Below are 16470 nucleotides of genomic sequence, written 5' to 3' on the forward strand. Positions count from 1 at the left end.
AGCTGAACCTATGACCAACGATTATAGCTTTTGGATTCTCACTTCTGATTTCTCATCTCACCTGTGACAAAAGCAAATATGCCCTACAGTAACCTCTCCGACCCTCTTCAAATCTGGTCCAAGTCAAGAGGGTACTTTGCACTCTCGAAAGCATACATGATTCACAGAATTGATAAAGCATCAATGGAAATCAGGTTTTCTGTTATATGCACGGTCACAAATATCACTGGCGTTTTAATCACGAATTCACAAAGTATGAGTGTCACACTTCACGCTATTGTGTTTTTATGCCAATTCTCGTGACATTTAGTTGTTGTTTTTTATAATTTTTTATTTGTAAACGTAGCAGGATCTCCCTCATATTTACCCCAAGGAACATCAGGTTTTCCCTGACATCCACCCCAACAAGTTTTCATGTTTCTTATGAGATTTTCCCAATGTCGAGAAAACTCCAATAAACATGATTTGCAACTGTGCTGTGTGACAAGGAAAATGCACAACAGCCATTTTTAATCGTTAAGGACGGACTTTCCTCTCTTTTTTCCAGAATGTGGATGTCATGCATCAAAACACAATCTAGATCCCATGAAATCAGATTCTGAATCCATGAACCAAACAGCCCCACTAGAAGCAGTTGCCCATGAACTCTCTCTCTCTCTCTCAGAGTAACAGTTCAAAATTAATTGTCTTTATGGTGTATATCATAATTTATTGGAAGTAATGAACAGAGAAATCTGGCACGCATTTGCATTGCCAATCAGGCAATAATGTATGGTTAGACCAACGGGGGCTCCTCGTGGTTGGTAGGAGCTGTCAGTGTAAGTCTCCTTGTGGTGGGACGTTGCAGGTTCAAACCCCAGTGGTGCTTTGAATAATAACTGGTAAGGGTCTGCCTAACCCCAGCTTGCCTTTCAAAAAAAATAATGTATGGTTGGTATTTAGTGCTGACCTCTTTTAAGAGGATGAGCCCATGAGCTAGTGGGCTCTTGCAATTATGTCCAGTGTCGGCTACAATCAAAGTTCCCCCACCAATTATTTGTTTGGCTTTCTACCCAAACGGGCAATAACGAAATGGATTCCTTTCTACCCAAACTACTGTTGTAATTCAAACTAGAAGTCAACTGTCTTGACACGGAGATAAATCTCAACAAGATGGATCACGCACTAAACAGGCTTGGAGAGGCCCAACTGTCATAGAGACATCCTTGTCCAACAAAAATTGATAACCCTTGTTCACAAATTTCAGAACAGAAAAAAACATAATGTAATGAAAGGGTTAGACAGATTTACTCGACTGAAATTTTACTAGGTGCAGCACCAGAGAGAGAGAGAGAGAGATCATTTGTTGGACTAGCATTATCCACAAGTATACAGGGGAATGCCCTTGGGTTAAACGTAGTGCAGATTAGACGAGTACTTAATAATATATTGTTTTGCAGCCCGATTTTCGGACCTATTAGGGACTGCAGAATTTGGAAAAATGGGAAAATCCACCATGCAAACATGTTCTCCCACATCAAGATTCTAACCTAGTTTAATTATATTAGCGCTTGTAGCAAACCAGAAATATCACATTAATCAAGGGCAGATTCATTAACTTGATAATTCTCTGACAGAAACAACCATTCAACTAGCAATAGATCTAAGAAAAGAAAGGAACCTTTTGTAATGTCCAACTATTGCTTTCAGCCATGAACCTTAATAGGAATGTAGAGTTGAACTTGTTTACTTTATGCTGAGGATTGTTATTTTCATCTTAACGTTCACTTTTCACCATGAAAATTTCCTTGGACATGGGCCTTGAACCTCAACAATAGAAGCAACGGCCATTAAAAACTAGATAAAAGCCCTCGTTCTGGGAAAAGAATTTTCAAGAACAATCTATAGTTTCCATCTCACCATATTCACACATGATGTTCTTGCAAAAATTTGTATAATTCTTCAGCAACAATTGCAGGATATTCTTCTTGTGGAAGAAGAGAACCTGGAACCTCCACAAACTTGGTAACACCCTTGGCTCCCTTTAGAGCCACCATCTCGGCTTTTGACCTTTTTGGTGAGCTTGCAGTTGATATAACAAGGACCTTCATGTTCTCATCCAGATTGGCAAACAGCTCAAGGAATTCTTCCCGGGATCTAACAGGATCTAAAAGGCCGGTCAAGAAAGCAGCGGGCACATAACGAGCACCTTTCCGTTTAGTCAGAGCATATCTACTTTCAACAATGGAAGGTGTCACGTTTTCTGGATTAGCATAGACATGGGACTCGTATTGAGACTTTATGGCTTTTTCATTGCTGACCAACACATTGTACACCATCCATCCCACAGCAGGTGTTCTTAAAGTTCCTCTTAAAAGACCATACCTGAAATCATCAACCAAACCATACAGAGCTTGACGATGCCCCCTTACATTGTGAATTTGGTTGTCAATGTTTGATTAAAAGCAGAAAATTCAAACTAATGCAAATAAGACAAACAGGAAAAGGTAATGCTGGGAAGACAATAGCTAGAAAATAAAAATACAAATAAAAAATAGATCAGGATGATATTTGTCAGACGAACGGGATTTACTTGTTCCTTCAATTTGTAATTGGCTGTATCAGGAATCTTTAGTCCAGTATTTCAGCTGTACTTTTCATTACTGTTGGTGTCAATCTTCTTATTTTGATAGGCAAGCTAGGTTACAGCAGAATACATTCTTTCTTAAGCTAAGCAAATAATGTTTTGTTTCAGTTGACAAAACCTAGACAAAGGGTCATAGTGAAGCTAGCCTGTCAGTTTATTTTTCACGAGTTTTGCACTTTTCATCTCAAAAACATATAAGTTCCCTTAAAGTTTGGCAACACTATGAAACATTGATCAGTAATGCAGTCACATGGGCAATATATCCATCAAGAAAATGAAAACAACGGATGAACATGATGGTATTGTGAACTTTGGTATCTAATAGACCCAAAGTACTGAAACCAGAAGAGAATAAGATGAACTAGCAATAGGGCTGCAGAGAGGTCACAATTCCCAATGTGGGAAGTCATGCCATCTCTTTCTAATATATTGAAACTGTTATCAAAACATTATTTTACAATAATACCCCTTTAACATAATACAAAGAAATAAATATATAAGGGGTAAAACTGTAAGAAAATGAGTTTCTTCAAAGATGTTCACTAAATCACCAACAATGGACACTCAAAGAGTTCCACTAAAAATACCGAAATGAACACTCAAAATAACCACAAAAGGGTTCACTCTCAAAAACCCACTAAATGGGTTCAAGTACAAAAGAAAAAAATAATGATTTTATTGATTGTAATCCACACTAAAAAGCCATACATGAAGTGGGGGTTATGCCCCATATTTATACACAAAAAGGAGAAGACACATAGAGAGTCGTTGAGCTGTTGGGGTGTCAACAACTCTCTTGTATTGACTAGTCAATATGTTGACACGTTCAATACAAACTAAAAAATAAAAAAGCTAAACCCTAGTTATTAACTTAGTTATACATAAATATATATATGTTATATATTTACATTTTTAACACTCTCCCTCAAACTCACTGTTGGATAACCGAAAGTTTGTCCAAGAGAAAGTGAAATCTAGGAGCAGCGAGAGGTTTGGTGAAGAAATCTGCTAATTGATATTCTGAATTAACATAAGGAAGATCAATAGTGTCACGTAGGAATTTCTCTTGTACATAGTCACAATTTATCTCAATGTGTTTGGTTCATTCATCCAAGGTCAATTGCTGGCAATGTAAATGAAACTTTTATTATCACAGCATAGTTGTGATGCTCTTTTACTCAGAACACCCATGTTAGCCAACAATCTCCTTAGCCGAACCACTTTCATAGTGGTTGTAGCCATGACTATGTATTCTGCTTCAGTTGATGAGAGAGTCTTTCTGCTGCTTCTTGCACTTCAAAAAAATCAATGATTCGCCTAAAAATACACAAAAACCAGTAGTTGAGTGTCTGTTATTTGGATCTCTTCCCCGGTCAGCATCGGTATAAGCAATTAAATCTAAGGATGAAGAATCAGACAAAAAAACTTCTCAAAAAATAAAAAATTTAATATATCTAATAATACGCAAAATAGCTCACATATGAACAATGGTAGGAGCATTCTGAAATTAACTTGTTGTGCGAACTGCATGTGCAATGTCAGGTCTCGTAATTGAGAGATATGACAATGCGCCGACAAATTGTCTATAAGGTGTTGAATTTTCTAAGTGGTTCTCCATCATCAATCTTCATTTTGACATTGACAACTTCAGGAGTGTCGACCTTCTTATCATCTAAGATATCAAACCTGTTAACAATATCTAAAGCAAACTTAGATTGAGTCAGCAGATAACCTTTAAAAGAATAAGCAACTTCTATACCAAGAAATTTAAAAAAAAAACTCAAATCAGTCATTTCAAAATGTGTTTTAAGAAGCCTTTTAATGTTTTCAAGTCCTTGTTTATCACTGGCAGTGATGAACATATCGTCCATGTAGAGGAAAAGGACAATAATACCTGCATCAGAAATCTTAACAAAGTTGTGTCAGTCAGACAAGATTGAAATCCAAATTCAAGCATAACTTAACTAAAACTGTCATACCAAGTCTTTGGTGCTTGTTTAAGACCATACAAGGTCTTGTCTAAGCGAAGAGCTTTTCCTTTAAGGATAACTATGACAAGCGGTATTTCCATATAAACTTCTTCAGCCAAACTTTCATTGAGAAACACATTTTTAACATCCATTTGATATATAGGTCATTTCTTCACAGAGAAGAGAGCTACTAAGGTCCTAACTGTGGTCATTCTAGCAACCAGAGCAAAAGTTTCCTCATAGTCTATTTCATACTCTTGAGAATATCTCTTTGCAACTAATTTGGCTTTGTACCTTTCAAGAGTTCCATCACTCTTGGTTTTAACTTTATACACTGATCGACAACCTATAGACTTCTTTCCTAGAAGAATGTCTTGAATAATCTAAGTATTCATCTTTTTTAAGGCATCTAATTTCACTCTCATAGCTTCTACCCACTAGGATGTTCCTTTGCTTTAGCATAGTTGGAAGGTTCGATACAAACATGTATTAATGCAATCTAGGCTTGATACTTAAGTGAAAATGATTCATAGGACACAATTTTTTCAAGGATTTTTGACACTCTAGATGACCTTCGAGTTTGTATCTCTTCTTATTTTTCATTACTGGTGTATTTTCCAAGAGCATATAGATGATATAAATTACTACACCTGGAATATTGAATACAATTTTGATCTTTATAGGATGATTCTTCACTTATCACATCATTTTTAACTTCGTAGTCTCCATCAATATCACACTCACCAATCTTTGGAATTAAATCCAATAAAAAAGAATACTAATTTATTTTCTTAGTTTTCTCGGTTTCAAAAAAACTTTTCTTTTTCAAAAAAGATATATTCCTTGAAACATATAACCTTTTAATTTTAAAGTCAAAACAACTGTAACCTTTTTTATTATTTGCATATCCTAGAAAAATACAAGGAATAGCATAAGGAAAGAGTTTGTCATTTTTGTCAATAAAAACAAAACTGTTGCATCCAAAAACCCTTAACTTAAAGTAATCTGGGATTAGTTTGAAAAGTTTTACAATAAGAGATGTGTTTTTTAAGGAAAATGATGACATTTTGTTAATAAGATAAATTATAGTTAATGTGGCTTCAGCCCAAAAATCTTTAGGTACTTGATTTGTAATAAGTAAAGTCCTTGTTGTTTCTATAATATGCCTATGCTTCCTTTTAGCTAAACTGTAATGCCCCAAAATTTTGAAGTTGTAAATCTTTTAAAATTATTGAAAGAGACAAAAAATCTTTATTTTTTAGAGTTTTGTGTTAGTAAATCAGTGGAAACCTATGTCACATGGGTGCGGGTGCGGGTGCGGGTGCGACATGGGTGCGGCGCAATTTCAAAAATTTTGGACACAGGGACTCGGCTATATATATGTATATATATTTTTAAAAAGTAAACAACTGATATGTATAAGATTCACTGATTATATATAAAAGTAAACATCAACAGTAAACAAATGAGCCTTCAAAATCTTATATATGTAATTATCCCAACAAAAAATGCCCACTACGTAAAGATTAATACCTGCCTATCAAAATAAAATCCTGAACACATGCCTGATCACACCCAATACAGTTGCACAGACTGTGCAATGTAGTCTGTGACTGTTGCACAATCTGTGACTATTGCGCAGTCTGTGACTGTGCAACTGCATTGCATAGTTTGGCTATATTTTTTTTTAATATATAAAAAATATATTTTTTTAGTTTTTTGTCCTAAAAATGGACCAAAATAGACTCGATCAAAGTTGATCGAGTCTATAAAGTGGACGGACTCGGGATCAGTGCGTTGACCGAGTCTGACTCTTCGTTGATTGAGTCTGGCCCGTGTCTGAAGCCGCACCCGTGTCGGGGCGTGTCGATGCGGGTGCGTCACCTCCCCAGCCAAGTCTGTGTGACATAGGCGGAAACAATTTTTTTCAAAAATAAAAGACAAGTTGACAACCTTGGGCGCGTTAGCATAAAATCCAAAATTTCAAAATAGATTGAATCTTCGCAAAGCATTCAAAAAACAATATGCATTAAAAGAAAATAACAAGTTTATACAAAATGAGATTTTTTTAAGAAACCCTTATACAAAATGCATCTCGAACGCGGAATGCCAGCAGAAAACAGTGGGATCTTGAAACCATCTTGCAATCAGATCATCACTAGTCTTGTAAACCTAATTGTCACCTGTACCCATAAGTTGGGTCAGTTTAATAAAAAACTGGTAGGTGCACAAGACAATAAAGAACAAATCTAGCAAAAACATTTAATTCATACGTGATACGAATTCAACAAGTATTGTGAATATAACTAACATGTGCATCAGATTCATGTATGATACGCAATCCAACCAGTAATACGACAAATATAGCATAAATAGTTATTTAACACATCATGCACAATTCAATAATTAATACAACAAAGCTAGCATAAGCAGTTAATTAATATATGATGCGCAATTCAACAAATAATATGAGCAAAATAACTTTGTTTCGATATTAACTGGTCTGCAGGTAGGCACATGCACAAAACGTAAAAACAACTGAGACTAATTCGGGGTTTTATTATGTCATGTATTTTTAATACCCTGAATAGCTAGCTAAGTCCACTCCTAAGAGAACGACCAATGACCGAGAGAGAATTCTCCAAAGGCCACTCGTTCAAGGGATGCATCCAACTTCTGCAGAAGTTCAAGAGATCTACCACCTAGGATAATTTTTGGTAGTCCCGTCCCCTAACTCCGATGACTGGAGACACCGAGTCATTTGCCCAAGAGGTGGTTGTTAACAACCTGTCCATCGGAGTTTTTTACCATCACATCCTCTCCCTTGATGGAAAACAGCGAGGAAAATGGGTGCGTCAGGTTTTATTTAACTAAAGACCCATTCTGCATGCTTTGGTCTTTCAAACTAACTCGAGCATCTTGTTTGTGAAGGCGAATCATCATCGTTTATGTGATTTTCATTTCATTATTGTGCATTTGCACATTGCGAGGTTACCATAAACCTCTCATCCAATCATCGTAGTACTAACATGCTATGCATGTCTGAAAGTACCGCTACGATAAGAGGGACAGTTTTTTTAGAAAGAAACCCAGCTTTAATGTGTTGTGAAAGAAATAATGTAATCATTTTAATTTATATTTGTCATGCTCTGGTCCTAACACGAGCATCTTGCATGTGAAGGTGAAACATCACTATATAAATGATTTCTACAATGTGCTATTTGCACGCTTCGAGGTTACACAAATCTCTCATCCAATTATCGTAGTACTAACATGTCGTGCATGTTTGAAAGTACCGCTACTATGAGAGAGGCATAGGTTTCTCAAAAGAAACCCCAACTCAATGTTTCGTAAAAGAAACGATGCAACAAATATTTAGTTTGACGTGATCTAGTCTTTTTAGAACACTTGTACATTCTAGTGCAATTTGCATGATATGAGATCGCCACGGATCTCTCATCCATTTATCGTAGTATCAACATGTTAGTGCATGTCTTGCGATACTGTGCGATAAACGGGGTATGAGTTTCTCAACAAAACCCCACCCAAACACAATGCTCATGCCCCCAACCGAGGTTATCTGAGTCATATCGAAATCTTAAACTGAAGTTGTAAAACATTTCTCCCAAATGCGACGACTTGGGAAACCTTAGTTACAATTTCAAAACTTAAAAACTATCAAACTTTGCTTTGCAAAACTACGTATTTGAAAAACTGAATTCTCGCAAGAAATCACTTTTTTTATTTTAAAACTCTCGCGCCCATGCGCAAAATCCATATCTTTGAAAAAGAGCAAATGAGAACAGGTAGAAAAGAATAAGCACTTGTGTGTCGTAAGCAGTACATGTATTACATAATGCGGCCTGTGCACATTGAAGCGTGACGGCAAGAATATAAGCAAATAAGTGCGTAAGCAGTGCACGTGGTACGAAACCGTACCCCGACTAAATAAATGTGAAAGCAATAGCATGTGCACTAAAGTGTGGCGGCAAAGTAAATAACAAAAAACAGTAAATGTGAAAACAGTAGCCTATAAGCTAAAGCGTGGTGGCGAAGTAAATGACAGAAAACAGTAAATGCGAAAGCAGTAGCCAATGCACTAAAGCGTGACAGCACAGTAAAAGATAGAAAGCAGTAAATGCGAAAGTAGAAGCTTGTACACTAAAGTGTGACGGCAAAGTAAACACAAAAAACAGTAAATGTGAAAGCAGTAGCCTGTGCACTAAAGCGCGGCAGCGAAGTAAATGACAGAAAGCAGTAAATGTGAAAGCAGTAGCCTATGCACTAAAGCGTGACAACAAAGTAAAAGACAGAAAGCAGTAAATGCAAAAACAAAAGCATGTGCACTAAAGCGCGATGGCAAAGTAAAGATAGAAAGCAGTAAATGACAGAAAAGAAAGGACAAGGATCGCAAAACTGCGTCCTTGAGTTAAAAGCATGTGCACAGGCTACTGCTTTCGCATTTACTGTTTTCTGTCATTTACTTCGCCGTCGTGCTTTAGTGTACAGGCTATTGCTTTCGCATTTACTGCTTTTTGTCTTTACTTTGCCGCCGCGCTTTAGTGCACAGGCTTCTATCGCATTTACTACTTCTGTTTAAGTGTTTATATATATATATATATATATATATATATATATATATATATATATATATATATATATATATATATATTTGTTCTTTTCCGTTTAAGTGTTAATTGCTTAATTTAGTTCATCCATTGTCCTTTGCGCAACTTTCTCCTACCTCGGGGAGTGTTGAAGTTGTTGACGTCTCCAGGTGTAGGTGACAAAAGGCTCGGGCCTCGGGGTGCGTGCGGGATCCGTTATGCGAGCTGCGAAAAAGGCAAAAACTTAACATAATATACTAAAAATGCTTAAAATTAAAGGAGTCGAGTCCCCAAACAGGGCAGGGTTGCGCCCCTGCCCATCGACCGTCGGAGAGGGAAAGGGGGCAAGGGCACAACTCCTGCCTTGCCAATCAGAAGGGAGAGAGATCAGGGGCATAGCCCCTGCCCCACCTAACAGAAGGTGAGAGGGGGCAGCCCAGACTCGCCTGACAAAAGGAGAGAGGAGGCAGGGCGCAGCCCCTACTCCGCTTGACAGAAGGCGAGAGGGAAGCTGGGAGGGGCGACAGGGGCATCGCCCCTGCCAGTCGGCTGGAAAAGAGGAGGCGGCAGCAGGGGTGTCGCCCCTGCTTGCCGGCTGGAAAAGAGGAGGCGGCAGCAGGGGTGTCGCCCCTGCTTGCCGGCTGGAAAAGAAGGCGGCAATGCGTCACCCCTACTGGCTGGCCAGAACAAAGATAAGGAGAGGGCAGGAGGGCTCGGCCCTCCTGTGCCTGTCACCAGAGTAAAAAGGGCAAGGGGTTCGGTGCCCTCCTGTCGGCGTCAGTCGGAGAACAGAGGGAGAAGGGAAGACAACAAGGAGGGGGGTGTTTGGCACCTCCCTCCTAGCAAACCTAGAGCCACCATCATTGGTGGCTCTGGCCTGCCAACCAAAAAAGAAAGGAGACGAGGGGGAGGCAGGAGCGCTGACGCTCTTGCCTGACCACAAAGAGGAAGGGGTGAGGCAGGAGGGCCGACGGCCTCCTGTCGGTGCCACCCAAAAGGACAGAGGGAGCAAGGAAGGGGGCATCACCCCTTCCCTGTGAACCAAACAGAGAGAGGGAGAGAAGCTCGGGGGCTCACCTGAGAGGAGGCCGAAAGGGGGTGCTGCTGATGTTGGGTGTTCGGCATGGTGTCGGGGAGAGAGAAACGAGAGAGGGGAGAGATGCAGGAGAGGTGGGAAAACTCTAGAAGAGAGCGAGAGTCGAAGGGTTCCCGCAGGGGGAGAGGTGGCTGGGGGTCGCCAGCGTCAGGTAGCCGGAAAAAGGGAGAGAGAGCAGGAGGTCATTAGGGTTCCCTTTTTATGTAAAAGGGGAACCCCCCTCTCCCATGTTTAAATAGAAACACGATGGGGGGCAGGTCGAGTCTGGATCCGAGTTGGATCTGGATCTGGATCCGACCCAAAACCGATTTTTTTATTGGTTTTACATAAACCATTTTGTTGATGGGTATAAGGACATGATTTTTTATGTGTAATACTGTATAGGTCTAGGTATTCTTTAAATTTTTTTGATAAAAACTCTCTTCCTAAATTAGTGTGAAAGATGGAAATATCATTCTTAAATTGATTTTTGACTAAATTATGAATAAATTTTGAATATTATTAATAAATAAATAATCCATCTTTATCTTCGAGTTAGAAATGCATTTCTATCATTTAAATCTCATTTATTGGTGTTTAAATGCTCAATTACTCATTTCTGGCTAAGAAGGGTAAAATTGGTATTTTTAAAACTATTTCAAATATTTAACAATTAATTATATTACTTCTGATCAAAAACATGTTTTTAAGAGTTTTGTAAAATATGGTGTGATATCATTAAATTTTGGAATTTACTAGATGAATTTAACAAGTTAAAAATCTTAATTTTTAACCAAGGGGTATTTTGGTCATTTTAATCAAAAGTACTATTTAAAATATTTAATCTATATTTTGCAGTAACTAAATTTTGTGAGATGGAGATGGTGTATGCAACATTTTCTGCTCAGCAGTTAATATTTATTGGTGGTTCACCCTATCTTTCTGGATTTTTGGGGATTTCATATTTTTACTATGTCACATGGGTGCAGGTGCGGGTGCGGATGCGGGTGCGACACGGGTGCGGCGCAATTTCAAAAATTTTGGACACGGGGACTCGGCTATATATATATTAAAAAATAAATAATATATATATATATAAAAGACTCGGTCAAAGTTGTGCCCATTGGGGGACAGGTGATGAGTTGTGAAGGCATTCTGTACACTTTCTTCATACAGGAATAATTCACTTTTGGGCACTTTCTTCATACACTGTAATAATTCACTTTCTTCATACAGGAAAAAACCACAAAAACTTGAGTTGTGCCCATTCTGTACTTAAAACTTGAAAGTGTACAGGTTTTTTAGTTGTGATGGGTTTTTTTCCTTACAGCTGTAGCCCAGAAAATTTAAAAAAAAAATCAAAAAAAAAATTCCAAAAAATGGACCAAAATGACCCTGGGTGTGTTGACCACACCCAGGGTCGGGTTGACCGAGTCCGAGCCGCACCCGTGTCGGTGCGTGTCGACGCGGGTGCGGCGACCTTGGAGCCGAGTCCGTGTGACATAGTATTTTTAGAGCTTTTGGCATTTTTGACCGCTCACCAAGTGTTCGGTGCATTGTTTCTGAAAAGTTGGATGAATCCAATTTCATAACATGGAAAAAAAATCAGTCCATTCATTTGCAATCATGATTTGATGGGACATCTCGATGGATCCACAGTTGTGCCCTTGGAATATGTATTTGTTACCAAGGAAAAGTCAAAGGAAAAAGAAAAGGAGAGCAAAAGATGATCCTGTGCAGGCAGTTTATATCCTGATCATGTTGGTTCAAAAATGATCAAATGGTGGTAGTGTAACCCATGTGGTTATGAAAGGAATGGGCTTTGTCTCCGTTTGGCTGCAATATGAAGTAAGCACAAGCACACAGACTAGAGTGAAGGGCAAAACTCTAAATTGTCTTATTTCATTAAAAAAAGATATAAAAGAGAGTCTACCATCTTTATTGGGCTTACATTACAAGGAAACATTATAAAAACTGAAATACCCTTTAGAAAGATAAGAACAAGAAAGAAACAATAATATGTACAACAAAAAGACATCAAATACCAAAATGCTAGCTATGCCCCTAAGACACAACCTACTCACTATTTTCACTCTCCCTCAAACTCAAGATGGTGCAATAGGAACCATAGCAAGTTTGGAGATAGAGGTGCGAACAAAGAACATAGAAATTGATTGTCATTTCACCAGGCGTGCTTATGAGGATGGCATAATATCACTTTCACAAGTGGGAACCAAAGAGCAAGTCGCAGATGTGTTCACTAGAAGTCTTTTTCCTTCCCATTATAGAATATTTCTTTCCAAACTTGGAATGATTCTATTATCATCCCAAGTTTGAGGGAGAGTGTTGACATGTAATATAGTTTTCATATATGTCTGGTGCTACCCCTCATAAGTGTACATATTCTAATTGATAGGGGTATTATTGTCATTCTTCTATAGTTAGTTGTATTTTGTCCTGTCTGTAACAAAGAAGTGTAGTGTAACAAAGAAGTCTTTTGCTTTTAAAGGGTTGTATTCTTTCATTCTGTTTTAATGGAATGCGAGTTTTTCTCCTTCCTCTCTTTTAAGTTTCTCTTCTTGAGTCTCACCAATTTCTCTTGATAGTGAGTTCAGAGTCTTGGAAGACTGCGGGCTGCACCATCATGGTAGATGGGTAGATGGACATGTGACAACGAAATCTGATATTTTTTTTTGTCCTAAAGGTGCTATGTTTTCTAAATCTTTTGATATATCTAATAGACCAAAGACGGCAAAGGAGTTGTTTGTGATTTTTAAAGATGTAGTGAAGGATGTTAAACCTGAAAATGTGGTTCAATTCATTAACAATAATGCAACAAATTTCAAAGTTGTTGAATTAATGGTGCAGGAGGAATAATGCTTTGTTTGGTGTCCATATACAGCATATTAAATTGATCTCATGCTTGAAGATGTTGGACAGTCGGAGAGATTGTAAAACCCACGGTTATACATATATATATATATATATATCATTATCGGACATGGGCCGGGTCCGGACCCGACCCGAGTCCGTCCTCGTTCGGGTTTTAAAAAGCCGACACAGGAGAAAGGGTTTTGAGAAAACCCTTTCCCCTGTGCGCCGCTCCTTTTCCCCCCCTCCTCGACTGGATAAGGGAAACCCCTTGAGGGTTTCCCCGATTTTCACCCCCCTCGAGCTCTTTAAGAGCATCGCAGGAGGGCAAGGGGAGGCATGCCTCCTTCTCAAGCCTCCTCCTCCTCCTCGCACCGACGCCCTTGCGAACCTCGACGCCTCCTCCCTCTGGTCCGACAGCCGCCGCCACTGCGACCACCGACGACGACCTCAAAGGTATGCATTTTTTCCCTTCTCCTCCCCCAGTCTTCTAATCCTCCTCCTCTCTCTCTCTCCCTCGATGTCATCTCGCCAAGAGGCCGACAAGAGGTCGATGGCCCCTGTTGTGCCCTCCCTCTTCTCCCTCTTCTTGAGGGTTTGCCGGGAGGCCGACAGGCGGTGCACGGCCCCTGCCGCGCCCTCTCACTCCCTCTGTGTCCATCGGAGGCCCGACAGGTGACCTACAGGGCCCCTGTCGTCTCCCTCTCTCTCTTGAGGTTGTCGGAGAGCCAGTGGGGGCCAGTGGCCCCTGCGGCACCCTCTCTTCCCAGTGGGCTATCGGACGACCGACGAGAGGTCGGTCGTTCCCCTATCCCACCCTCCCGCTCCCCTTGTGCCATGCATATCTTTCCCCTTTTTGTCGTCGTGACTCTATCAGGCAGGAGCCGAGGCCCCTGCCATTCGTCGGTTCTTCAGGCAAGGGCCGAGGCCCTTGCCATCCCTTGTTTAGTAAGGCAGGGGCTGAGGCCTCTGCCATTCCTTATTTGGTCGAGCAGGGGCCAAGGCCCCTGCCGTTTGCTATTGTGCCAGGCAGGGGCCGAGGCCCCTGCCATTTCTTGTTTGTCAGGCAAGGGGTCGAGGCCCCTGTCGTTCTTTGTTCTATCAGGCAGGGGTCTCGTTCGGTGTTGACAAGCAGGGGCCGAGATCCCGGCTACTTGTCGCTTTCGTGAGACAGGGGTCGAGGCCCCTGTCGGCTGTTTTGTCAGGCAGGGGCCGAGGCCCCTGCCCTTCGCTTCTTTGTCAGGCAGGGGTCGAGGCCCCTACCATTCGCTATTTTGGCAGGCAGGGGCAGAAGCCCCTGCCATTTGTTGTTCTGTCAGGAAGGGGCCGAGGTCCCCTGCTGCCTAAACCTACCCTTGTGGATCGACGGGGGTCGAGCCCCTGCCATCCTCGGTCCTTTTAGCAGGCCAACAAGGGTGATACCTCTGCTGCCTAGGCTTACTCGTTTGGTAGGGATCCTACCCATGCCCTCGTCGCACCATTAATTATATTAGCATAATTGAATATTTCACACTTGCAGATTTACGCAACGGGTCCAGTTCGTGCTCCGCGGCCCGACCCTCGTATTATCTACACTCATAGACGCACGCAGTTGCACGACATCCCGGTAGGGAAAAGTCGCACGAGAATTTTGGATGAATGAAATAAAATATAAGACTTTTGAGATAGAATAGTTATTTTACATACCTACTTACCTGAAGAATTATTTCACTTATGATTGTCTGGTTAGTGTTTTCCTCGTTCTTATTCCTCTGGAATTTCATGCTTAATGTATGCAATATGGGTGGACTCAATTTTACAGAAATGCTTATGACTGTGTCTATGTACTTGCTCACTGTTGTGATTTTTCTATATATGCCGTGTTGTTATTTCATTATGAAACTTGTAGCTGCCCTCAAGCACGCCTCATAGGGTGTGCAGGTGTACGTACCACATTTTATCCTTTTAGAAAGGTGTGAAATGGGGTACAAACACTAAAAGCTTGAGAGGAGGGTTTCCTCGTGCAAGGCTGACTCCTCGAGAATGATTGTCTGCTTATAAAGCTTGCGAGCTAGTTATGTGTTGCTAGATGCAACTAAGTGTATCCCAAGTGGGTTACTCAGAACAAATGATTGAATCCATAGCAGTCTCAGGACTTGTCTGAGACTTCCTGTTTCTTAGTAACTGAGCATGCCAAGTATATTACTGATTTTTATGAAATACTGTGATGGGTCATCCATCGAGAAACCCACGAATTTGCTATTGTAACCGGACCTTAAGACAGGTACGGTATAAATTTTACGAGGGGTCATGAAGTACCTTGAAGTGGGCAATCAACACTTTATTGATATAAATGAGACAATGTCGGCCTCCACTGTAACGCCCCAAAATTTCGACTTGTGATTTCGAAAACCTTATCGAAAAACCTTTCAAAGATTTAAAGTTTAATATTTAAAAACAACAGCGGAAGACATTTAGAAAGGAACACAAGTCAACAATCCTTGGTACGTTAGCTGAAAAACCATCATTCACATGTACAACATCTTAAAGGGATTTAAGAAATAAGACAATCGATTAAAATCTGCAGTTTATTACAAAATGAGCATTTTATTCCAAAGTTCAATAAATCTAAGAAAAACTCCAAAAAAGTCCCAGAGCCAAGCCGCCAGCAGAAAGAAAATGAATCTTGATCCACGTTGCACCACGCCATCGGCCGCCAGTGAAGTCCTACTCCTCACCTGCCCATGAAATGGGTCAGTTTCATAACAAACCAGTAGGTGCACGAACAGATAAGTAGAATGAAAATAAAACAGGACATTCATGAGATAAGCAGTTATGATATTTAAGTAATTAAAGCAGTTGTAGTCTATTCTAACAAATGTAATAAGTGCAAAGAGTGGTTAGTTGAAGCAGTGTAAGTCTCGGTCATCTACATTTATTCATAAAATTATTATTTAAGTTCTGATATTAACTGGCCTGTGGGTACGCACAGACGCGAAACGTAGAAACAGCCGAGACCGATCCGGGGGTTTATTATGTCAGGTGTTTTCATTAACCCGGATGGCTGACTGAGTCCGCTCCTAAGGGGACGGTCAGTGACCAAGAGAGTAAATCCCCAAAGGCATTCGTGGCCCATGGATGCATCCAACTTCTGCAGAAGTGCCTGGGAGTTACCACCTAGGATAATTTATGGTAATCCCAATTCCCCTAACTCCGATAACTGGGGAAAACCGAGTCTTTTGCTCGTGGGGTGGTTGTTAACAACCTGTCCATCGGAGTCTTTGTACCATCCATCCTCTCCCTTGATGAACCGTGAAGATCGGATGGGTACGACGGGGGTTT

General features: G+C 40.3%; 1 protein-coding gene across 2 annotated transcripts in view; it reads right to left on the minus strand.

The window, feature by feature from the left end:
- Nucleotides 1–1646: 1646 nt before the first annotated feature.
- Nucleotides 1647–16470, minus strand: part of LOC149840977 (alpha/beta-Hydrolases superfamily protein) — a 63440-nt gene continuing 48616 nt past the window's right edge. The window contains exon 4 of one of the 2 annotated variants that reach the window (XM_090003515.1): nt 1647–2364. In XM_090003515.1, coding sequence (XP_089859641.1) covers nt 1905–2364 — 460 coding nt within the window. In that variant the 3' untranslated portion in view covers nt 1647–1904. Of the gene's footprint in view, nt 2407–16470 lie in introns of both variants that reach the window. The other variant, XM_090003514.1, reaches the window with a different exon arrangement.

This window comes from Nuphar pumila, chromosome 4 (assembly GCF_984573655.1).
Source record: "Nuphar pumila chromosome 4, dmNupPumi1.hap1.1, whole genome shotgun sequence".
NCBI lineage: Eukaryota > Viridiplantae > Streptophyta > Magnoliopsida > Nymphaeales > Nymphaeaceae > Nuphar > Nuphar pumila.